We start from the raw sequence: 27,466 nt of genomic DNA, 5'->3' as shown, positions 1-27,466 counted from the left end.
GATACTACAGACACTGTGAATTCAGCCTCATATCTTGACCTAAACGTAGAAATCAATGGTAAAGGAAAACTATTGATCAAACTTTACGACAAACGTGATGACTTTTCATTCAGAATTGTCAACTTTCCTTTCAACTGTGGCAACATCCCTTCAGCATCTGCAAATGGAGTGTTCATATCACAACTCATACATTATGCCAGAGCTTGCCGAAACTACACAGACTTTTTGTATCGTGCTAGAACTCTGACAAATAGGCTTCTGGAACAGGGTTATGTTGCTACAAGATTGAAGTCATCACTACAGAAGTTTTATGGTCGTCATCATGAACTCGTGGATCGTTCTGGTGTATCCATCTGCACCATGAAAACTGATTTATTCAACGGGTTATAGTTTTCCTTTCCTCGTTTGTCTACCCCGGACTTGACTTTTTATGAGAAGCAGAGGACGCTTACCCTACCGGTGCACCTGGTCCTAGCTCCCAGATTTTAGTGGAGTCCGAGTTGCTCATTTGCTTTTGTTACTTTGTATGTATGATTTTAGTTACTTTATGTTCTTTGTTGTGTATGTCTGTTTTCCATGTCTGGTCTTTGTCCCTGGATTACATTCTTTTGATTACCGTTATAACCTTGGTTCCCTTGATTACTCTTTCAAATTAGTTCTTAATATATATAAAATACTGAGCAAAGTTTAAACAATATTAATTGGATATCAACTTATCACAGATTAAAAAGTGATGAAAAGGGCTGTTAATTAGACATAAGTTTGTCTAATTCCTCAATAATATGAAGGGTACAATATGCATATAAACAGGTACCCCCTCAGTGTGACAGATTGACAGACAACGAAAACAAACAATCAGAAAAAATTATGAACAGATTTAACTTCCTTGATCGAGTCTTGTTTAACTAAGCAACCAGTAACACTAACAAAATAATAAACAAATATACAGGTATAAAGCAGTAGGTCTGACTTTCTCATATCACCAAAACATATCTGTCATACAACCATGAACCTCTTTGATTACAACTTAAAACTAAACAAAATATAAAATTTATAGAATAGAATATCAAAAATCAAGGTGTGTCATTCTTATATTATGCAATAAAGATTGGAAACACTTATATATAATCATTTCTAATTGACCAATTAACAAAATATTTGAGTATGACACAAAAACAACAAAACAATTTTGTGATATTTGATAGTTCTGGTATCATACAAACAAATAATATAGAACCTTACTGAGCTTACTCCTCTATACACCCACTTATTCAGTGTTTAGAAAAGTTTAGAAAAGAGGATCCACTGACAGGGAAATGAAAATGGGGATCTAACCAAGAAAGATTTCAAACATAAAAAGGTCACAAATTGGTTTCAATATCTGTAGTAAGAATACACCTGCAACCGGTTGGCTCTTACTGGACACTATTCGTTGCAAAAATAGTCAAATATTGCTCCAGAACTAATGTGATGTACATTTTGTACTTATCTGGAATTCATCAGTGATAAAAATATTTACCAAATTTCCATCTTGCCAGATTTCAATGAATATCAATTCTATCCATTTTTTTTTGCTGCTAACCATTCATCGAAGTTTGAAGTGAATCTGTCTAAAATTGGAGGGGTATCCAGATGTCAAACCTAAATAAATAATTATTATCTCCCCCTCCCCCCAAAAAAGTGGTTTCTCTTGATTGATTTCATTCAATCAAAGTTAGAAGGAAAGGCAGGCCTAATCTAGGTTACAACATACTTAAACATAGGTGACATAGGTACAAATGCACCAGTCACTGCATGATTCATCTGTCCCTGTAAGCTTGCTTTTAAATGAACATTTGTTATTAGTTAATATTGACTGAAACCACTGTTCAAATAGATCACCTTTCAAAAAAATGAAGTCACAAATGCATTGATTCAAATACTGTGAAAGTGGATACCAATTTTCGGGGATTAGGGAAGATACATAAATTCATGGATGGTTTTGAGGTTTTCAGTATACACATCAAAGAGAATCTCCTTTTTGTTTGGAACCAAATTACGTGGATTAGCCTACCCACGAAAACCACAAATATTGGTTCCCCATGAATAACAGTATTTCCACAGTATATAATATGGATCTGAAATGACAGACCAACAAGAAAACATACCCATGTTCAATAACTTGAAAACCATTTATCAAAGTTTCATGAAAGTTGGTGTAAGCATTTTGGAATTTCCTAAGGTTGAATAAAAATGGAAAGTGTTATGAGTTATCAGTACTGTCTAAATACTGTAAATGAAGTCCTATTTCTCAAAAATAGAGGATCAGAAATTTTGGGTTTTTTATTAAATCTATAGGGAGCTCACATCAATAAAAAATAAACTGTTATCACAAAAAAAATATAGGGAACTCACATCAATAGAAAATTAAAATTGTTATCAAAAAAATATGTCTCGCCTGTCACACATGGTTGCTATAATTCAATATTTGATATTGACTGCAGGGGCATATGCCTAAAACTTGTATGGAGTTGTAGTGATGCTAAAGCAACTTTAAACTATACTTTCATCTACATACCTTCTTTTTCACTTGGAGATAACAGGGAGAGACAATACATGTACATCCATCAAAATTACTCTCTTTTTCAATGGGTGATGCTGGAGGGAGAGACAATACATGTACTTACCTCAACATTACTTTCCTTTCACTGGGCAATGCCGGAGGGAGATCAATACATGTACTTACATCAACATTACTTTCCCTTTCACTATGTGATGCTGGAATGAGATCAATACATGTACTTACGTCAACATTACTTTCCTTTTCAATGGGTGATGCTGGAGGGAGATCAATACATGTATTTACATCAACATTACTTTCCTTTTCAATGGGTGATGCTGGAGGGAGATCAATACATGTACTTACATCAACATTACTTTCCTTTTCACTGGGCAATGCCGGAGGGAGATCAATACATTTTCTTACATCAACATTACTTTCCTTTCACTGGGCAATGCTGGAGGGAGATCAATACATGTACTTATGTCAACATTACTTTCCTTTTCACTGGGCGATGTTGGAGGGAGATCAATACATGCACTTACGTCAACATTACTTTCCTTTTCAATGGGTGATGCTGAAGGGAGATCAATACATGTACTTACATAAACATTACTTTCCTTTTTAATGGGTGATGCTGGAGGGAGATCAATACATGTACTTACATCAACATTACTTTACTTTTCAATGGGTGATGCTGGAGGGAGATCAATACATGTACTTACATCAACATTACTTTCCCTGTCACTATGTGATGCTGGAAGGAGATCAATACATGTACTTAAATCAACATTACATTCCTTTTCAATGGGCGATGCTGGAGGGAGATCAATACATGTACTTACATCAACATTACTTTCGTTTTAATGGGCAATGCTGGAGGGAGATCAATACATGTACTTACATCAACATTACTTTCCTTTTCAATGGGTGATGCTGGAGGGAGATTAATACATGTACTTACATCAACATTACTTTCTTTTTCACTGGGCCATGCTGGAGGGAGATCAATACATGTACTTACATCAACATTACTTCCTTTTTCACTGGACAATGCTGGAGGGAGATCAATACATGTACTTACATCAACATTACTTTCTTTTTCACTAGGTGATGCTGGAGGGAGACCAATACCTTTTGGTGCATTTACATTTAGGTTCATCTGTGATCTGAGTGATATCAGTAAAGATCGCCTGCAACAAAGATAAATATTTAATGAATCATCTCTTTTTTTTATTTTACTCATTTTTCCACTTATTACTGTTCAATATCTTTTATTAAAACATACATCTGCTGTTCACATATTCTAGAAGTACTTGTATTACCATCACAGAGGACCTGCTTAGATTATTCAAATGTTTATATGAATGACAAAATCAATTAAATATTTTTCTTTGTTAATATTTAGCATGGACCTTCTGTCATTTTGACATATGTGTAACACACCTTCAAGTAGTGATAAATAATGATGACAAGACTCAAAAATGAACATAAAGGTATTTACTAATATGATTCTCATATGTTAATTTTGGCTTGAAAACATATGACAATGAACATATAATTACCATATGATAATCATGTGATTATCATATGTAAACCGAAACATGATTATCATGTGTGGCACATTTGCCTATGTACTGTTAATAGTTGGCAGAACCTTAACATTGTAACAGGAAGTTTGAAAAGCATCATATTATATATAGTCATGGCTTTCTTAAGCTAGATATATATGAAAACAAACAAAATTTCTGTGCTCCTGACCGAGACACCTTGAAAATAAATTTCAACTCAGTACCTAAGGCACTGTGAAATGTTGGAAATGCCTTCAAATGTTTTTAGAACCTCTATAAAAAATTTGGGCAGGAGTTCCCCTATGCCCTGTTATCCCATCGAGTCTGAAGGGGCATTAGCCCACTATACATTTGCTGAAAAAGAACATAAAATGAAGTTAAATCATGGCTATCAACATTTTCATCACCATTTCAACTCAGAAGACCATGTTTACTATCAAATACTATTGAAATTTAAGCAAGTGTACAAATTAGAGGGAAAATGGCAGCCATTTTGATAATGGTCACCCAGAACAAATTTTTTGTCATCAACATTCAACTTAGAATACCATGTTTCGTAATGAAACGAAATACCATTGGAATCCAAGCAACTGGTAAAAATAGCCCCAATTGTGGGCCATTTTGAAAATGGTTGCCTAACAAAAAATTAATAATGCCAGTCAACTCAAAATATCATCTTTATCTTTTAAGTAGCTTTCATCTTCATTATTCTTCTATAGAAAAAATAGCAAAAATCAGCATTTTGAACTCTATGTTTTAATTTTAGTAATGACAACCATTTAATCAACTGATGAAAAATTTTTAACAATCAGTTTAGGATACCCTAAAAAACTATTATGCCAACCTTAATAAAATTTTGTTGCATGATTTCAGAGAAAAAGACTTTCAAAGTTGTTCATGTGAAAAACAACAATAAAATGTGTTTCAGGAGCCACAACTCCTACATTGGGCAACAAATCATCTTGAAAATTTCTGCATAGTTCTGTCTTCTGATGGAGATCATTATTGTCCTTTGTCAGAATTTTGTTAAATTCAACTGTTTTAAGTTGTTTGCAAAAAATTGTATTTTGATCCCTATGTTCTATTTTTAGTCGCAGCGGCCATGTTTTTTAACATTTTAAAAGTTTTACATGTTCAATTTGTGCAAGATACCCTCAGAAGCAACCATGCTAGGTTTCATTCCAGATGGTCAAGTTTCAGAGGAGATGATGTTAGAAAAAAGCTAATGACGACAGACCATAGACACAAATTGATGAAAATAGCTCACATGGCCTTCAGTCAAGGTGAGCTAAAAAAGTATTTCAAGAAGACTGAAAGTTATATAGTGACAAATCATGATCATTATATATTTGTCTTGTGCTAAATGCTATACACAATGTCACATGCATAAAAAAAGAAACAAGGGGCTCTTAAAAGCCTGAATTCCTCACCTGAAAAATTTGATCCAGTGGAACAATAAAAGCTTCGCTGAGTGCAGCCTGATACAACCCCAGTGGTGGAACCTTGAACAGTTGGGGCAAGTGTGGACACAATATTAGCTTTTGACAAAATTCATCATAAGGACTTACAATTTATTATGGACACATCAAATGGTTTTAACTCTATATTGCACAAAATTTTAAATTAAATTTTTTCAAAAATGGGCAAAAAACAAAAAAGTTGATTTTCTTTGGGTGTGGCCCCTCTGACCTCTTCTAATTCAAAAACCATAAAAGATATCTGAAATCTGATTGAAAAATGCAGGCAGGGATTTTTATGAGGAATCCAACAAAAAAAAATTTCAAAATTGGACAAAATTAAAAAAGAACTTTCTGGGCATTGCCCAACTTTGACGCCCTAAACTTGAAAATGGTCCAAAACACATAAAATCTGGTGGATATATTTGCTTACCAAAATCAAAAGAGGAACACAGTAAAAATAAGAATAGTTTAAATCAGAAAAAAAAACCAAACATTCCACATGGGTTTTAATAAAACACACATTTTTACGCTTCTTCTTAAACATTAGGGGCAACAAAGTCCTAATTTGATACGAACCTTCCTTTAGTGATAAGTAAAATCATATCAAAATTTCAGAACAATTGGTCAACCACCACTTAAGTTATCACACAGAAACAAAGTGTCCCCAAACAACGATGATGACAACAACAATTGAGCCATAACTTAATATGTCCACAAACTTTTTGTGGTGGTATAAAAAGTATATCATTCATTTAAATAGGTCCCTGTACCAAACATCATTCTTACCACCAAAGTGGATCTTTTGTAGAGGGCAGTGAGCTCATAAACCCTTTTAAAACATTGGCACCAGTGGTTTCAGAGTTGATCTTTGAAAATTGGCCAATCAGAAGCCTAGATAAGCATTTTATGGCCATCTTGTTTGATCAAACAGAACAAGTGGATCACTTGTAGAAGCTCTTTAATACATCATCCTTGCAAAGTTTTGTCAAAATTAATCAAGGGTTTTAATGCAGTTGAGCAATACGTGCATGTGAAAAGTTAACAGATAAAGAATGATTGTAGACGGATAACTGACAAAGGACACAAAGTGATGCTATGCAGTGAATTCAACCTTTGGTCAAGGGGAGCTAAAAAAGTAACTACTCATTCAAATTTACAATATATGGTAACTGTTTGGTAACATTAGTAACATATCATTGTTATAGTTAAACCTACAGCTATGTTTACTTCAATTTTATAAATAGAAATATGACATAAATATACAACATCATAAAATTACAACACAAAATTACAACATTCTACAACTTCCAAAATAAATAAAGACCAGTAAAACAAATTCTACAGCTGTTGCTGTGGGACAAAAAAAACTTCTACAGGATCGTGTAAAAGTTACAAAATGCAATCTATTTTCATGCAAATTCTGCAATCTGGGAAATGTTTTTAACAATTTCTAATGGCTTTCTAGTGGCTGATACGAATACTTTCTATTAGCCTATAATTAGAATATAAACATTGATATCATTTGGGAATTACACTTAATGTCAATATACTGGCAGAAAATCCATCCTTTATTTCAGTAGTGTCATATCTGGTTGGAATACAAAGTCATAGATATTAATAAAACAAGATAATGCCATGCACAAATGCATTAAAATTATCATCCTGATACAATGAAAATCTTCTCCCAGTTGTTTAACATTATAATCCACAGAATATTAATGAAATGTCATGACTGTACTTATATGATAGCAGCATTTCAAGTAAAAAAATTGTTAAGTTGTAAGTTATCAATTGATCAAGATTTTTGTAAAGCCTATGGTTGTGACGAGATTGACCACAGTGGGGTGGTAGTTCTAAATCACTGCCTTTATCTATTGTATGTTATTCCTCACTTCCCAAGAAAACGGGACTATTCTGGTGTACCTTAGTTCACATTCACTGGACCTGACTTCCCAAGAAAACAGGACTATTCTGGTGTACCTTAGTTCACATTCACTGGACCTGACTTCCCAAGAAAACAGGACTATTCTGGTGTACCTTACTTCACATTCACTGGACCTGACTTCCCAAGACAACAGGACTACTAGTATTCTGGTGTACCTTATTTCACATTCACTGGACCTGACTTCCCAAGACAACAGGACTATTCTGGTGTACCTTACTTCACATTCACTGGACCTGACTTCCCAAGACAACAGGACTATTCTGGTGTACGTAAGTTCATCAAAGAGTTGGTGTTAGACAACAGGACTATTCTGGTGTACCTAAGTTCATCAAAGAGTTGGTGTTAAACAACAGGACTATTTTGGTATATCTAGGTTCATCAAAGAGTTGGTGTTGTATGTTTCTGAGTACACACCTCTAGTCTTTCTTGTTATTTGTGACATCTTAGTTGTCCTTCTTAAATTTTTCTAGTTTGTTTAGGTTTTTCATCATCTAATGGTTCATCACACGGAAGTACTGGTGTTATCAGACAGGTCAATTGAACTTTGACAAATAAAAATCAACACCATTAGTCTGTATCTATTTTTTTCCTTCAGATGTTCTCAACTAACAAGAATAATTTGTCTACATGTAAAGTGATGTAAAATGCAACAATTACTCTATGGCTGGGACCTTTATCCCTTTAACATATCAATCTTGATATCATAATGAGTTCTGGAGCCAAGTAATTCTCCTTTTTCTTCATCTCTAAAGTTCACAAAAATCAATGCTATGGTAATAAAATGGCAATCAATTATATATATATGTATATAGACATATATGTTAATATTGATTCAGTCAATGTTCAGCCATGTTCAGCTACCATAAATTTGTATTAATGCGTTTCTGTAAATCAATGGATATTCTCATAGCTACTGCATTTTTTCTTCTAAAACAGTTAAATATTAGCTCTCCTCTTACTCCATTCTGCCATTTAAAGCTTTGGTTGAAACATAAGAGGAAGTTACAGATATTTGATAATTGAAAAATTGAAGTGTAATGAGCTCAAGATTAGAAGTTTCACATTCCTTTGATGGCAACAGGGTCAGTTAACAACTTAAAACTTTTTACTTGTCCATTTCAAATACATTAATTACAATAGAAATGTGTAATAGAATACAAAAATATTTTATCCACCTGGTTCAATGAGCAGTCTTTTCCCTGTGATCAATACATCAACCTAAATATACATGACTTAATGGAATGGGCTATATTACAGAAACACAATATTCCAGCTCAGTGGAGTGGAATGAAATCCAAGAAGTTATTGGCAAAATACCAATTCATTTTATGTCCAAGTATCATGTATACCATGTATTACATTTCTATTGAACACAAGCAGGAAAATTAACCAGGACAAACATCTTTATAGGACCCTGAGGCAAGAAAATTGAACAAGAAACAGGACTGATGAAGAGAAGGTGAACACATCTTTACTGTATCTAGGTGAGAGAATTAAACAGGAAACAGGGCTGACAGAGGTGAACACATCTTTACTGTATCTAGGTGAGAGAATTAAACAGGAAACTGGGCTGACAAAATTGAACACATCTTTACTATATCTAGGTGAGAGAATTAAACAGGAAACAGGGTGGACAAAGTGAACACATCTTTACTGTATCTAGGTGAGAGAATTAAACAGGAAACAGGGCTGACAGAGGTGAACACATCTTTACTGTATCTAAGTGAGAGAATTAAACAGGAAACAGGGCTGACAGAGGTGAACACATCTTTACTGTATCTAAGTGAGAGAATTAAACAGGAAACAGGGCTGACAGAGGTGAACAAATCTTTCCTGTATCGAGGCAAGAAAATTAAACAAGAAACTGGGGTTGAAGATGTCAACACAACTTTACACCACAGCAGTAAAATCAATTAATTTGTATTGTAAAATACTTTATTGAAAGTAAAACTCTTGTACTCTTAATGAAAAGTACTAAAGTAAATGCAGAAGCTACTGTAATCAAGAGTAGAACTCTTGTGCTGTGAGGTACTGAAGTGAAACATTCTCTACTAAAGTATAATTAGAATTTGTGTACTGTAATCCACTGCAGTAAATGTAGTACTTTTGTACTGTAAAATACTGCATTAAATGTAAAACTCAAGGACTGTAATCTACTGCATTGAATGCAGTACTCTTGTATTGTAAAATACTGTATTTAATGTAAAACTCTTTGACTGTAATCTACTGCAGTAAATGTAGTACTCTTATACTGAAAAGTACTAAAGTAAACATAGTACGTTAGTAAGTAATTTATCTATAGTAGTGTTTCATATTAGCAATAGCATAAGCTCTTTTGAGTTTTTATAATGACTTTATGATATAGAACATCTACTGTAATTAAAGTAGCACTCTTGTAGTGAAAAGTAATGTAGTAAAAGAATCACTCTTATACAGTAAAGTTCTTCATTAAAAAAAGGATCATTCATATACAGTAAAGTATTGCAGTAAAAAAAGGATCACGCTTATACAGTAAAGTACTGCAGTAAAAAAAGGATCACACTTATACAGTAAAGTACTGCAGTAAAAAAAGGATCATGCTTATACAGTAAAGTACTGCAGTAAAAAAAAGGATCACTCTTATACAGTAAAGTACTGCAGTAAAGTGATCACTCTTATACACTTAAATAATATATAGAAAATGTAGAACTCTTTGGTTGTAAAATTAGCACTTTTGTACTTAAACATTCCATTGTTTATTTCTACTAGATTGGTTAATGCAGACTTTCTAGGAACCTGAGATTTAAGTTGGCCAACAGAAAGACAATCATTGAATAATAACAACAATTCTGATGCCTCAAATTCTTCAAGAAATTTATTGAAAATCAATTAATTCAACACATCCTGGAAATTGAAGTGTGCATTCAATCCAATAAAACCAGGTTATTTATAAGTGAATGATTTACCATAGATGGATTATGCAATGTAATTAGATGGTAACATTTTGTTAAGCTATTAACGCCTACATCTGTGTCATATACATGTAATCCATAATTAACTGATGAATACACACCAATATTTACATTAATTGAAGAGAATGTTCAGATGTTTATGATAATACATAATTTGCTTCACTTTGGTTCAGAATCCAACAGAATGCTGTTTAAAAGTTTGATTATTATTAACCATACATGGTTTATTATAATAAAGAAAAAAATGATCATTGGAATGTCCACAGCCTCATCAACAAAGGGCAATAACTCAGCCAAAAATTGCAAGAATGGCAAATCAATGTATACTGGGGTATCACTGTTTCACAGTAGTTAATTGTTTTCTAGACTGAGGAAAAACAGGCCTCTAGAAAGTAGTTTTTATTTTGTTTGATGTTAGTACAACATCTAATCTTTCATTGCATTAAATTTATTATTCTGATGCAGCATCTTTAACACTAAGTAATTGCTTCCCAAAAGATGTGGTATATTTATGTGCTTAAAAAAATATTCCAATTGTATCACTGTGTTGAAAAGAAAATTCTCTAAAATTATTTAATTAATTCCACTGTCAATTTGTAGAAACGCACTTCAACAACTTTCAAGAGATCATGATAACTTTTTTTATCTGTATTTCATCTTCATTCAACTTTACAGCAATTTTCCAAACATGACCATAGCAAAATTTGAAAATGACTGAAAATCAGGTAAACATTTTAAGTTTGTCTCTAGTTTTCCTATTTGTAGGAAAACTGGACAAATATGTGGTTTCAAAGTTTACACTTGGTTCCTAGTTCTAACACAACAAATACTGAAATGCGTTGTTCAGTTTTCTTGTTCTAGCAATACTGTGGTACAGTGGGAACAGCAAAATAGTGGAAAATTTATTCTTGAAGCCATCAACACACATCGTAAATATCAGTCAAAATCAGGAAATAAATAAAATACTGAGAGCCAGTACAAACTCAGATGGATGGACTATTAGGCAAAAGGATAGAAAGTGAAAGTACAAGAGTGCTAATGGAAAAGGGGAGGGATATAAAAGAGAGATAATCTATGGACAATAACAGATAAATTTGACAAGGAAAAAATAAAATGAAAGAAAAATATTAAAATGCATATCGAGGAGCAGCATAAGCCCCACCAAAAAAAACCCATGGGTGAACTCAGGTGCTCTGGGAGGGTACAAGGATGAATGTCTGTAATGTTTAATTACAATAATAATTAAATCCAAACCACATTGCGACAGGAGACAAAAATATCTGTATTGCACATGTATTAGTATCTCCTAGAAACTGTATTAAACATGAACACATCATATCAATTTAAGGATGATAACCTGCATATTTATTTTATAATTACTTTACTGACAAACAAAAAATATTGTAATGGTTAATATGCTGAGCTTGTCTCTCCCAACACAATACACGTAGTATGCTGAAATTCTCTCTCTCAACACAATACATGTAGTATGCTGAGTCTCTCCCAACACAATACATGTAGTGTGCTGAGCTTTTCTCTCCCAACACAATACACGTAGTATGCTGAAATTCTCTCTCCCAACACAATACATGTAGTATGCTGAGCATCTCCCAATACAATACATGTAGTGTGCTGAGCTTCTCTCTCCCAACACAATATCGTCTGAATATAGCTGAAATATTGCTGCTCGGACGTTAAACCCCAACAAACAAACAAACAAACCCAACACAATACTTGTAGTATGCTGAGCTTTTCTCTCCCAACACAATACATGTAGTATGCTGAGCTTTTCTCTCCCAACACAATACATGTAGTATGCTGAGTTTCTCTATCCCAACACAATCACAGACAACTAATACCAGTAAACTGTACTTCAGAAGATCACATCCAACCATTAAGTAGCTTTGGTCATATTAATGAAACATATCTGACGAATGAATGAGTTATGGGTCCAGAAATGACAGTTAGATAATCACCCTTGATTCTTACACATATAGTGTCAAATTCAACTTCCATCATCAGATGTGATTCTTTTCCAGAAAGTGCCTAATACACAAAACTTCAAAGCTACTTCAAGCTCTTATCACAAATTAACCAAGACAATTTTCAGTGTATGTAATTTCTTTGTATCAGTATCCTCCCTTTAATAAACCAACACTTGGCAAGACATTTATTAGAAATGGGGTCAGTTACCTCTTCTTACTTAAAAAAAACAATCTAAGATGGACAGTTATTAGTAATTAATAGTCAATTTACCCAAAAAAATAGATAAAAACAAGTATTCTAAGGCAATACAAAGTCTCCAGACTGAAGAGAACAGACAAGAGGTTCCCAGGAGCCTGAACTACTCACATGGTTGAATTTTGCCTTTCAAGGGCAATAAATTTAACAAGAAGTTGCCCAACTATTTTGACTCAAGAAGACTTTGGTAGGACTTATCAGCCATTGAAAGTTTCTTACTATCTATCAAAGTTTTCAAGATATTGGCTGAAAACTGTAAAAAAAACCATAATTTTTCCTCTTTCAAGGGCAATAAATCTTACAAGGAGTTGTCTAACAACTTTTATCCCTATAGACCTTGGTCTCACTAACCACTTCTAACGGTTCCATTACTTTACATGTTAAGCAAGTAATTTTCAATGTTTCACTGTGAATTCCAAGGGCAAATGTCAACTCAAAGTTGCATACCATTACAAAGCTTGGGAAATAAGGCTTTCAAAATCATTACTCTAATGGTACAATGTCCGTAGAAATTCTTCACAAAATTTATATGAATAAAAAATACTGAAAATCAAAATTTTTACCTTTTCTGCTGACAGCATGGAGGCTAATTACTCACACAGGTAAACAATATTCATACACTTTTGTAGTAAATTACATATATGATTTTAAAGTACACATTCTCAGCTTTATTTTGACTACTTTTAATCAGAATACACACAAATAATGCACTTACAATGCATACGTCTAGGTTCAGTGTGTTTTTGGTACTACATAGGGGGGTGGCCATTTGACCCAGAAGTGGTTAGTGAGACCCTTTTGTAGTCCTAATAATAAGGATCATTTCAGCTATTGAAAGAATTTGGCTAAACCTAACAGTTTTGGACATATATGCGAAAAAACTACTGTCTGACCCCTGTGTTCTATTTTTAGTAATGGCGGCCATGTTTTTCAACAGATCAAAAATCCCCAGATCAGCTCTATGCAGGATACCTAAAGGAACATTCATACCAAGTTTGGTTCCAATTGGTCGAGCAGTGTCAGAGGAGAAGAGTTTTGAAAAATTGTTAACGACAACGACGATGCCAAGTAATGGCAATAGTTCACATGGTCTTCGGCCAAGTAAGCTAAAAAGTGTAAAAACCTTAAGTCTGCATTAATTTTCTAAGTGCAATGGCCATAACTCAGCAAAAAAACTTTCGAACTTGATCTGTAACTTGCCATGGTAAAGCAATGTATTGAATATCAAATGAATATCTGCCGGTAAGGGACTAATGAAGTACTTTGCCATGCTTAGCTTGATGCTATAAAGGTCCAATGGGCCAGTACTGATTTAGCTCTAAATTTGGTTTGTGGTTAAATGTTTGAAACAGCAAAGGTTTCTGACAACTCCTGTTATTGCAGAAGGTTTCTGACCACTTATGTTATCGCAGGTTTCTGACCACTCATGTTACTGCAGAAGAACAATTAGACAGACACAATAAGAAATGTATACAAAGTATACATCAATGATGTTTTTTTGTGTCTCTTTTAGTCTCTTACCCCAAAAATCATTAGGGTCATAACCACTAAAATTTGTCTGTGGTATGGAATCTTTTAGTCATATATATTATTGAGATCCACACATTATTACCCCGGTTATTGTCAGGAAACCAGACAACTAAAGGCTCTAGAGAGCCTGAATTGCTCACCAGATCCAAAATATTCTATATAGCTTTCTGAAGCTGGACCTTACCATACTATTGTCACAAGAACCATTACAGAGCATCTTAGTTATTCACAAAGGTTTTCATATTATAAAATAATTCCCTAGTTGTCATTTTTTCTCCTGAAGGGCAATATCTCAAACATTGAGCAACAGATCTTTCTGAAAATTTCGGCATACATGTATGTAAATCCATCATGCTGAACAATTTTAATCCCTGCCAGATTTAAGCTATACCCAATTGTTTTTGAGTTATTTGCATATTTCTTCAATTTGACCCCTATGTCATAGGTCATAGCTCAAAACTTCAGTCTGACCTTTGTGGTAAACATCTATTAAGACCAATTCACATACTGGTTTTTTACCCTTTATTCCCTTATTTCATGAAATGGCCTTAAAAATCGATCACAACTTTCCTGCAGTGGTATGTATAATTCTAGGATTCATTAATTTCACTTTGGAAAGCCTCTGATGTGTGATACTGGTCCACTGCCAACAGACAGAACAACCTTCTTTTCTATGTTTTAAAGCAGTAACCACATACCTGTTAAACTTTTGAATGTTCATAGGGGGAGATCTCCCTCTTTTCAGCTTTTCTAAGAGTGATATTTAGCTTGACAACCTTTTTCACAGAAAAAAGTATGGTTTTGCTAAAAATCCAAATACAAAGACAATACAAATATATAAAATCAATGATAATCTCATTACTTCTAACCAAAATCTGACTAATTAGTGCAACAAAAGGATTAATTATTTGTTTCTCATGATCATTTTGTTACAAAAACATTATATTTACATCAATTTAATGAGCCATTTAGAACATAATTTGTGCAATATTCCTGCAAAGAAGGACTTTTTGAGGGAGAAATTTGTGAAAGAGGGAGATTTACCCAAAAAGGGGGAGGGTTAATAGGTATGTAACTCATGTTTACATGTGATACACATTTACCTTATAAAATAGACTAAGGGTTTTTTCCACCAAACATAAAGCAGAGATAGAAATGTGTCAATGACAGCCATATTTTTAATTCAATAATAATTTTACTGTTAAGAGATTTAGAAGATTTTCAGTCTTTGATTAACTTGTAATTCTTAAATATTTCGGGCAATAACCCCTAAAATCAGATCCAAACCTTGAATATCCAACAGAACTGAACAGTGGAGAAAGATATGTACATACATTTCCTGAACCTTTTAAACCATATTAATTTCTTCAATTAATGAAAATAGGAAAGACCTCAAAACAATCAGAAAAGATTAACTTGATTTTACTTAGACCTGATTTAGAACCAAACACTTTTATTTGTTTGGTTATAAACAGGTTATATTTTCTCCATAAGGGTAGCCACCTTATATTACTTCTGGGACATGACCTTTTTTTATTGGTAAATTGATGAAATTATGATACATGTAGTAACTGTAGAGCTCACACCGCTTCACTGTACCTGCTATTAAAAATATAAGAACAGCGTTCCAATGTCCCCCCACGTAAAAAGATACATTTCAACCAACAAATTGCCCCTTTATCAGTGTCAATGTAATGTTACAATTTCAATGAACAAGGCTATACATAAACATTAAAAAAAAAAATGATGTATTGCTAACATTCTGTTATACAAAAAGTAATTTATTACATAAACTGGTAAAAGCATTACAAAAAAAGTGCAGAAAACTTTAAATTCACTGAAATTTTCTAAGTCCAAGGGCCGTAACTTCTGTAAAAATCATTCAACCATAACCAAACTCGAATTTAATCTGTAACTCTTCATAATAAGGCAACATACAAAAAAAACTTATTTTGTAGAAGCATTACCAAAAAAGTACCGAAAACCTGGACAGATGGACTGACTAACAGACGCCTGGCATTTCCATGTCCCCTAGCGATGCGTCACAAGGAACAAAAGCTTTGCAGTTGTTAAGTATAAAAATTCAGTCTTGTATGTAAACTAAATAAAAACTTTAGTACAATAAGATGAAAATTAAATTTTACTGATACAAAATACCCCAATCTATGATAGGGTGACATTCATGTTACTGATACAAAATACCCCACTCAATGACAGGGTGACATCCATTTCACCAATACAAAATACCCCCTCTATGACAGAGTGACATTCATTTCACCAATATAAAATACCCCACTCTATGACAGGGTGACATTCATTTCACCAATACAAAATACCCCACTCTATGACAGGGTGACATTCATTTCACCAATACAAAATACTCCACTCTATGACAGGGTGACATTCATTTCACCAATACAAAATACCCTACTCTATGACAGGGTGACGCCCACTTCATTTAACTGTCCGAGTTTGACACTTAACTTTTCTTGATATGTAGCCCACATGACTATTTGATAAATAAATCCAGTGGTTCCCTCCTAAAAAAATTAAGAATTAATGTAGGGTGCCCGATGGACTACCAATTAAATTTCAAGGTTGTCGTCCCTCAAATAAGGTAAACACGGGACTACCTGATTACTGTTAGTGTCGAACCCTTACTTTACCTGATATGATATTTTTAGGAGACTACCTAAAAACAGAATCTGTAACTTCAATGAAAGAAAATCAAATGAGAAAAAAAAATTGAAGTAAAATGTCCCACAAGTCATCAGAAATATACTTTTTTGACCTGTGATAAATCTGATACTTATCAAACTTATTATCCTATGCAAATAACTATACAGACTTTCTTCCACTGAAGTTTTATCATATTGATTCATAAGTATACAATTTATGAATATAATTACTTCTAGTGAAGTTATGTTTTGGTAATAGGCCATATCCATAATGACTTAAGCATTTTCTGGCAACAACAAACAATTTGACATTCCAATGATTCAGGAATTGTAACAGGTTTAGTAAGACTGTTATTAACATTTTTCAGAATCAAAAGTTTTGACACTAAGAAAAAAAATATATATATAAATAGTCAGTTAACCCAATTTCATTGTTCAAAATATTAAGCCTCCAATAAAAATTCAAAACAATAATTGATGGACATGTTTTGTTTCTAAAGGTATCTGACATTTTATAGCATATTGTGTTGAACTCAGACCTCAATGAATAATCAAGGGAATCAAGATTCTAGCGGAAATCAAAAGAATGTAATCCAGGGAGAAACACCAGACATGAATACAGACACACATAACAAAGAATACAAAACAACCAAAATAATATAAAGATAACGTTTGTAGATACTAAATGTGTTGTTGTTTCTTTGACATATACACTATACCTAATCTCGTTATTATAAAAGAACAAAATTTTAATTGTAAGAAGTACTCCCGCAAGAAGTTTCTTTTTTTTGTTTCTAGGAGACACAAACGATGCACCCTTAAAGTGTTTCTAAAAAATACACAAAGGATATGAGTCACAATATAGGAATGGACCAGCACAGGCAACTAGGGTAACTTCAACAGTTACAAACTTAAAATATCCTCCAAAATATTCATCAAAAATCAAACCTTGTGAATACATAAACATTTCAACTGATTCACAAACATCCAGCAAAGTAAATGCCTCAAATTATCAAAACTGTGAGAAGTTCAATCCCTTTACATTAATCTATTAACACTGATAAAACAACATGCCATCATTGTTTTAGTGGCAGGGGCATAAAACACACTTTCTTATCCTGCAACCTTAACTTACATACATTTTCATCGTACTTACCCTGCAACCTTAACTTACATACATTTTCATTGTACTTACCCTGCAACCTTAATTTACATACATTTTCATCGTACTTACCCTGCAACCTTAACTTACATGCATTTTCATCGTACTTACCCTGCAACCTTAACTTACATGCATTTTCATCGTACTTACCCTGCAACCTTAACTTACATACCTTTTCATCGTACTTACCCTGCAACCTTAACTTACATTTTCATCGTACTTACCCTCCAACCTTAACTTACATACATTTTCATCGTACTTACTTTTCATCCTACTAAAAACTGTTTCAATTTAATAATTTTTAAATAATAAGTCATTGATGTTTGTACTAATGAGTAACAATGTCCGTCATAACTTCATGAGTATGAATTTGACTTATCATGTATGACAAGTATAAGCTTTCCAGAAAAGCTTGCTCATCACTAATTTAAATTTTTAGTAGTGCAGGATTTGTTTTCAACCAGACTGGATGTTTATGTCCTATGAGCGTTTGGTCATTAAAATGGACCAAATTAAAAATTTAATGATTGAAGGATTTGTGGATATTCTTCATGAAACTCATGCTATGAAAACCCCAACTTCTACAGAAAGCTGACATCAAAGAGCAACCAAAATTGCATACAACATATGATAAGCACCATTTGTATGAAGCCACACACAATCCATCCATTGGGAACTGAGATGATTGTAACAAATATTCAGATGGATGGACGGACAAGGTGATAATTTCCAATAAATATCTTATTGAACAACACAGCTCATATTTGTTATAAAAACAATTAAATATAATCCTAACAGAATAATAAATCAAGATTTCACCAGGTCCCAATTTAAGTAATAGAACTTGTGCTGAAATAACATTAAGTATAGTTTTAACAAAGTGCTAATTTGACGTGTTACCATAGTGAAGTGCTGAACAAACAAAACAAGATATCTGACAGAAAATCAGTTCATGATTTTTGCAGTAAATCTTAGAGTGCTCACCATTCAATATTGGTGAGCAACAAATTTTAATGTGGTAAATTACAAGAGGTATTAAGCATCCATAAACATAACATAATAGTATACTGACAATATTGCATGATATAACATTTTTAAAAACAAATCAAGTTTACAACAACCATGCAAAACAAACTTTTCAAACAACACTTATACATTTAAGTATAGTGTTGAGTATCTAAAAAATTGTTAAAGACAATTTATAACTAGAAGAGCATTGTAAATCCTTAAAAAGTAAATAATTGAGTCAGTAGGAAGTTTAGGAGAGGCTCCTCAGAGCCTGAATTGCTCACCTGGTTATTACCTAAATGTTAGAGGAACCACAGAAAATCAAGATTACAACCAAACTGGTCTTTGAGCCCAAGAGGAGGCTGAGCATCCTGAGCTTCTAGTGGATTGTTTGCAGAAATGGTTGCTGTCAACATTCCTTATGTAGTTTCAGAGAGTTTGAGCTTAGGAAATGGCTAATAAAAAGATTAATCAAGTGGAAACTAAATCAGATCTATGTTTGTAGCCCATTCATAAAGTTCATGGCTAAGTTTGGTGTCAATTAGTCGAGTGGTTTTGAAGTAGATGAACAAAATGATAAAAATGTTTGGTCAACCAAAAACTCGGAGCATGGACCAGGTGCACCAGCAGGGCAAGCACCATCTGCTTTTCTAGAAACACCAACAGAGTTGCTTATAAAAAGTCAAGTCCAGGGTAGACAAAAAAGGAAGGGAAAACTATGAATCATTGAACAAATTGGTTTTCATGGTGCAGAAGGATACACCATAACAATCCATGAGTTCATGATGATGACCATAAAGCTTCTGTAGTGACGACTTCAATCTTGTAGGAACATAACCCTGTTCCTGAAGCCTAATTGTAAGAAGTCTAGTGTGATACAAAAAGTCTGTGTAGTTACGGCAAGCTCTGGCATATTGTATAAGTTGTGATATGAAAACTCAATAGGCTGGTGCTGCAGAGATGTTGCCACAAACGAAAGGAAAGTTAACAAAACGGAATGAAAGTCATCGTGTTTGTTGTATAGTTTGGTCAACAGGCAACAGTCAAAAACATACCACAAACAACCAAAGCAAAATGATGACATTAGATTTTCTTACTGGAGTCTACAGATATCAATGGACTATATTTAGTAGACAGTTAAAGTGAGAATTATATAAGGTACTAAACTTGCATTCATAAAATAAAGATGGAAAGAATAGCAGGTAAATGAAGGGCTGAAAGACTAAGTAGCAAGTTCAAGGACACTTAGTTACCTCAAATCAGTGCTGCATAATTAATCATAAAACTGAGTTGTATACATTTTGCAGTTTATTACATGTTTCAATGGAAATGGACTACAAATAGTAGAAAACATCTTTACTAGAACCCTGAAAAGCTCTTCTAACTACTGTATCAATATTTAGGCCACTTTTTCTAACATTTTGAAATACTTAGTAAAATACAGAAAATACATCCTTAATGTAAGCAACTAAGCTTTTTTGTACAAGTAAAACTAGTGGTTCTTAGGTCTGTGAGGATCTCAAATGTACACATTAAATGTACATATTGGTACATACGTACATACAGTGATACTATTAACTACGCTTATTTTTATACAAATGATAAAGTGCAGGGGCTGAAATAAAACATGTCTGAAAAGTAGCTTGCATCGCTAGATGATCAGTAATTGGTCCTCCTGAAGCCACAAGGAGTAGTTAAACAAGTAAAAACAAACTGATCTAAAAGAATAAACCAACTTTACTGGCACTCCAGAAATTTGACTAACCACTAGTTAGAAGGTTGATGCTAGCTACCAAGTTGTTATTTCAATCCCTGAAGTAAAGATTGTTTTTACACACTTACTTATCATAGGGTAACTGTTGAGAGGTAAAACTTTTACTGGCATCAGATATATCCTCCATTACACTTCCCCTTCTAGAAGGAGTTGTATATACTCTATGTTGAGTCTGTTGGAATAAATACATACAAGATGGTAATACTCCACTTCAAAAACTTCCTGCAAGCTGATATAAAAGTGTTAAAACTTTATGGAGTTTTCTTTACAAGGTCTTCTAATTTCTGCATAACAGTGCAAATCATACTACATGTACACTTAAATATGTATTAAATAATTGCCAACATGAATAAACGTATCATCTTCTGTGATGAACATGGGAAGAGTTTTTCCTTAAACAAATTTTTGTGTTTCTTTTGTACTTAGTACATAATTATAACTTTCGTAAGACAGATAACTAAAGTCAACCATGTAGTTTTATATTTTCATGTAATTCTTATTCTAAGATGACGTCATTGTCTTGATGCTAACTTATGTTATAATATATTACTAAGACTCAATTGTGTTGTGTTTTCTGCAGTCTTCTCAACATTGATAATTACAACATGATAATATTTTATGACCTACTGAAAAATAAGGTAACTACAGTAATCATACATTAAATCATTTTAAATTAAGTTTAATATCTATAATCAGGAATTCAGAATGAAAATGGAGACATTCTCTTGATCTGGGAGAATATCCACAATGGGAGACAATTGACTTTGTGTATCCATCTTAGTCGAATGTCTACAAATTGGGATATGCAGTGCACATGCAGGAAACAGGTTTAGACTGCACATTTTTCAAGCTGAGTGACTTGAAGGTAATGTATTATGTGACATTGAAAAAGTTTTGTATTTTCTATTTCAAATATTTTATTGATTATAAATCAAAGGTATTGGATAACAGTATATGTCTTTTTTTACATCTTTTCTGAAACAAGATGGAAAATGTAAACAATTACATCAAAGATATACAACACATTGTGTACAACACTGCAATCCACCAACAGTTTTTTTTAATGAAATGAATAATCCTTCAAATTGAAAGATAGATAATCTATCTTTTATGGAATATGTTTAACTTTTGTTTAAGATGTGTTTACCTGTGGTTCATTGACAACACTTATAACCATTTCCTCTTTACCACGTAAATATGTTGCAAAGTGTTTAAAACCTTTCACAGTCCCTATCTTCAGCATTTCTTGTAGAAAACATTGCAGTTTCTTCTTTAAAACTGATTCTTGGTTCTAAAAGTAAAACAATCACAAAATCCTTAAAACTACAGTATCCACTTGCCCAAAGGCAACTAAAAATTGCATTTAGTAGTGCTAATATCCAGAAATATTAAAATATGTTACCAATGAATGATTCAATTAAACATAATGAACATAGTAAATTATACACAGGTCTGTGTAAACAAATTCAAACATGAAAAACTAACTCGCAGCGACGCTTTCACAGCAAGGTCTAATAATGTTGTGCCACACGCTCTACAGCGCTATTAAAAAATCCTGGGGAGAACCCTGTGTATGGAATCATTATGTACTGTAACTGTGTTATGTGAACATAGGACAACGTCCCTCATGAATTGGTTTAATACAGATCGTATCAGGGAATAAGATTAACTCTTGTCCAGTCACCAATGAGAGTAAAAATTGCACTGAGCAAAAAATAAATCATTAAAATTCTCTCCCAGGCAAATGTAATAATTTTTGATGCCATGAAATCTTCTGATTTGTTTTTCCATTTCACAGAATTCACCATTTCCAAAAAAAAAAGAATATCTAAAATTGTTAGTCACTTCAACGAATAATAATAGCCAAGAATTTATGAATCTAGAACAGCCAATCAATTAACATTAAATGCATTGATCAAGGTGCTCCAATTAATGGTGCGGCTTGGGTACTGAATTCAGCAACCATATTCGATAATATATTTATAGTACCCAAATAAACTTGGTTTTTTAAGAATATTTTTTTTTATTTGTTTAAGTTTTATGGAATATTTATCGCCTCATTTTTCAAAGTTGTAGTGTATTTTTACTTTCTGTGTAAAATGTGGAACTTTATAACAGGGGTTGAAGACCCCTAGAAAGAAAACAAAATCCCTAAGTGCTGAAGATAATTTATCATCAACTGCCACTGGGCTCCTAAATGTTATGTTGGGCTCCAAAGATTCCCAGATTTAGTAGCCTGACTGGCTCCTGGGTTAAAAAAAAAGTTATGCTTATTCCCTGCTTATTCTACTTAGTGACAGTCTCTTCCTTGCCAATGCCCTGAACCTTATAGCTAAATGATTTATTTTAAAGTATAAACAAGAGATGACAAAAGGAAGCTAAACAGTAGCAAAGAAATTAATATACTATGGATCCACAAAAAATTATAATATGGAATAGGCATTACCTAAAAGCCAGCACAGCGTTTCTTCATGACAATTATTATGATTCACTGTAAACTGCACATTGCAGAACAGAATGTGCATTGGCAGTGCTCAGTCAGAGATCGCTCAATATTCACATTTATGTGAAAATAAATATATTATTTTAAAAATAAATAAAATATTTATTAGTGTTTTGAACTGTAAATGCATTTGTTCTTTTACATAAAATTCTAACATTTTCATATGTTCCAGTATGGGAAGAAAAAGGGACGACACTGATTGCAATAGGACATTCTTATAGAGTAAACATTGTACATGTATGTACTTCCAATCCTCTTTTGATATTGAAGTCATCTTTTTAGACTCAACAACATCCTTTTAGTTTTTTTAATTAATTAAATTGGGGATATTTTTTTTATATTATGCATTCTCTCCAAGATCTGTCACTTCCAGACCATGAATTTTATTCTCGTAAATCTGCATCCTGCTAACTTTCACATGCTTGTTGCAATAGAGTTCTCCTATTTGATCGCAACTGATACATCTTGAGCTGTGTATGTTACAAGACATCCTATTCATATATTTGTTTTAAATGTAGACATTCCCATATAATTTGTCAGAAAGAAAGAAACCTAATCCCATGTATATAAGGAATGTTCCCCTGATTATGATACACTAGGATATATAACAATATTCATCATGCATTTATTCTACAAGTACAAAAATATTGCAACAGATGATAGTACAATTTTTGCAATTTAACTTTTTTTTTCTAGTCAGTAGGTTTTGTTAAACTTAGTAAAACCATGAGAAGAGTGATCAAACTTATTTTCTTATTTCTAAGGATATTTTAATCTATGTACATAATTTGTAATGTGAACTTATTGACTTTTCATATAATTATGCTTGTTTTTCCCCACTTATTCACATATTTGCAAGTTTGAATGGTAGCTATTAGATTCTATCCCCTAAGTTTCACAGGTTTGCCTGCAGTCAGGGGGAAATTGGTGGTGGAATAGATGCCATGTTTGTCGAAAGGTAATGATGAACCTGTTAAATTTGCAAAACTTATCTTTGTCATTTTCAAAATTTGACAGCGGTAGAAGAAGGTATATTAAAAAAACTTACGGTCGCATCCATTAGACATCTAAATTAGGTCTAACAGGCTTGATTTCAGTGAACAATGCAGACGATCGATCCACAACTTTTTTTTTCTTAACCGGATGTTACTTGTAGAAAATACAACTTCGACTAAGTTGCGGACAGTTGCGAAAAATATCCGGAGTGAAACATATGCCCCTGATAATCGATATTTTTACAAAAAAAAATCATTTAAAAAAAACTTACAATGGTAATTGTCCAAGGGGAGAAAATCCCTTTAACTATGTATAAAAAACTGTAGTTGTAACAACCTGTCAGAAAAAGGAAGAACTTTACATGTCTATTCCTCTCTTCCTCGTAACAAACAAACAAACAAACAAACAAAAACCTCTCTTCCTCGTAGACCCTAAACCAAACTACCATGAATTTATTTATTTATTTGTTTAGATTTATTTAGACAAGTCAAGCACATACAATACAAAAATAAAATACAGTATACATATACACATAGACATAAACGTACACAGACAAAGACATTACATGAATAATAATTGGCATTTATATGCAACCTTGAAACATGTCAAGGATAGCCCATAAAGCCAAACTTATTAAGAAGGCTCATTTCCAATTGAGTCCTTTAAAAGGAGAGAATACGTGAAAAATACTTGAATTTGAAGCATTTCACATTTGCTAAAATGTTATCAGTTTATGTAAATATAATTTATTATATTAAAAAGTGACATTTTGTAGTTAAAAATAAATAAATTCATTTTCTTCTCTCCGTTTGGCTTCTTCCCTTAAAAAGAGTTTAACTTCAGTTTTGAAAAAAAATGTTTGTTATATTTTAACAGTAAGTGGTAATTTGTTCCAAGTTTGTATAGCATGATATGTGAAACTGTCTTTACTACATAATTTACAAATAGGTATACTATAATTTTAATTTGAAGCACCCTTTGTATTTCCTTGATTCATTTTGAAAATTTCATACAAATATTCAGGTGCAGTACCATGATAAATATTAAAAATATGGTTAATTCTAAGTTAGTTCACTCTATCTGGCACCGAAAGCATATTGACACTGTCAATTTTTTCAAAATTTACGCTTGTTCTGGGTCCCAGGCCGAGAACAAACCTAACAACTTTGTTTGGCAAGATTTGCATTTTTTTTTTTGGCTAATCTCGTCCCTAAACTAAGAGGCACATGGATTGTATCAAAGACGTTGACAGTGTTATTCTCGATTTGGAATCAAGACATTCAGCATTTCTATATAAAAATTTCAGTCTTCCAATAACTTCAGAAACAATATTTAAATTGACACTAATTTTCCAAAGTTCAAATTAGTGTCAATATAAACTCCGAGATATTTGACAACATCTGTAGCTTTAATTACATGATCATAACATTTAACAGAAACACTTTGAGATTTGTTTGATTTTTCTTTTGGGACCAAATACCATACATTCAGTTTTACCTAAATGTAATGATCCCGTATAAATCTTGCAAGGATTTCGTCTAATCCGGTGCTTTTTGAAGCGTTTAAAGATAAAGGTTTCTTAAAACCGAAATCCTCAGACACTGGTTGTAAAAATAGATTTTTGTTATCTGGATTTCTCCTCTTATAAAAATCTGAAAATAATTGAAAGGTGACACTATATAAACCTTTTGCTTTCGCTAACTTCTTAACAAGTTCTGATGCAACAGTAGTGAACAAATTATTAATGTTTGGTTCGTACATGTACTCTTGTATCACAACTACCACGTGGGCGGATCCAGTGATTTGGAAAAAGACAGTTCCAGACAAAAGCGTGTTTCAGACTAATTTTTGCCCATTTTTGGCCAAAACTAACAAAATGACCAAATTAAAGGAGGGTTCTAGAACACCTCACTGCCACACTTGTCACCATTATTCCGTTCTAGATAGGGCAAGTCTGGGCCTACGTGAACAGAGGGTAACACATAAAAAAGATACAGTTCCAGAGCTAAACGGTATAAAAATCAATGTCATATGGAAGTGATATGAATTTTTATATATGATACAAGTGAGGACACAGACTGGTATTACCCGAGGGGCAAGTATGGACGCAGACTGGTATTTCCTGAAGAGCAAATTTGAACATAAATACGTTTTGTCTTGAAAGAGTAATAAAAGGAACCAAGATTCTAGCGAAAGAATGTAATCCAGGGACAAAGACCAAACATGGAAAATAGAGAAACACAACAAAGAACATAAAGTAACTGAGATAATGCATACAACGTAACAAAAGTAAATGAGAAAATCAGATTCCACTCAAAACTGGGAGCATGGACCAGGTGCACTGGTAAGGTGAACGTGTTTCCGTTGTCTAGAAAACTCCTCTATTTATTGATATCAATAACTGAATTATGCACATTTTGATAAATATCCAGTAACATATATGCAACTAAATATCTACTGATATCAATAAATGAGGAACTAATTCGACAATGTCTTGCCATAGACGTAATGTTATAAGCATTTAAACCCCAGACTACATATATAATTGCTCCCTGAGTATGTAACATACACTTTTTATACTTGGATACTAAATACTATATACATTTTACAATGTTTCTTTCTTGAAGGTGTACTTGTATGGATGTCTTGAACTTGCTATGTCATGTTAAGAATTAACCATTTCACTGTATGTAGGGTAGCTTGGCAAAATTCTGGACTCTCAAGTTTTTTTGTTTTGTTTTTTTGTTTTTTGTTTTTTTTTTTTTTGTTTTGTTTTTGTTTTGTTTTGTTTTGTTTTTTTTTTTTTGAAAATTAACAAACACCAACAGTGTGGTATCTGTCGGTTACATAGATGGCCCTAATTTTAAAATGGTAGGGGTCATAAACTCAAAAGTAAATAGGAGCATTCCTGTAGTAGGTAGCAAAATAATATCAAAATTTCATAACAATTGAACAACCATAATAATGATTGATCAACCATAACTATAAAGTCATCGGAGGAAAACCAAGTGAATACGGACGACGACGACGACACGGATGAGGCCGACGAAAATGCCCTGTCATCACCATACCAATATACGACCGCAATATTTTGCGGCGACACTATTA

General features: G+C 33.0%; 1 protein-coding gene across 1 annotated transcript in view; it reads right to left on the bottom strand.

Annotated features, from left to right (window-relative positions):
* The window catches only part of LOC148626785 (uncharacterized), a 31,988-nt gene extending 7,446 nt beyond the window's left edge, over window positions 1-24,542 (bottom strand). The window contains exons 1-4 of the mRNA XM_088590448.1: window positions 24,411-24,542; window positions 22,007-22,150; window positions 20,928-21,031; window positions 3,624-3,732 (exon numbers count right to left, since the gene is read on the bottom strand). Coding sequence (XP_088446574.1) covers window positions 3,624-3,732; window positions 20,928-21,031; window positions 22,007-22,150; window positions 24,411-24,422 — 369 coding nt within the window. The 5' untranslated portion in view covers window positions 24,423-24,542. The remainder of the gene's footprint in view (window positions 1-3,623; window positions 3,733-20,927; window positions 21,032-22,006; window positions 22,151-24,410) is intronic.
* Between the last annotated feature and the right edge of the window lie 2,924 nt (window positions 24,543-27,466).

The sequence above is a fragment of the Perna viridis genome, chromosome 1 (genome assembly GCF_037379345.1).
Source record: "Perna viridis isolate PV_CMFRI_1.1 ecotype Kerala chromosome 1, ASM3737934v1, whole genome shotgun sequence".
NCBI classification, from domain to species: Eukaryota; Metazoa; Mollusca; class Bivalvia; order Mytilida; family Mytilidae; genus Perna; species Perna viridis.
Note: the sequence above shows the minus strand (reverse complement) of the source record. Positions and strands in the feature narration are given on the sequence as shown.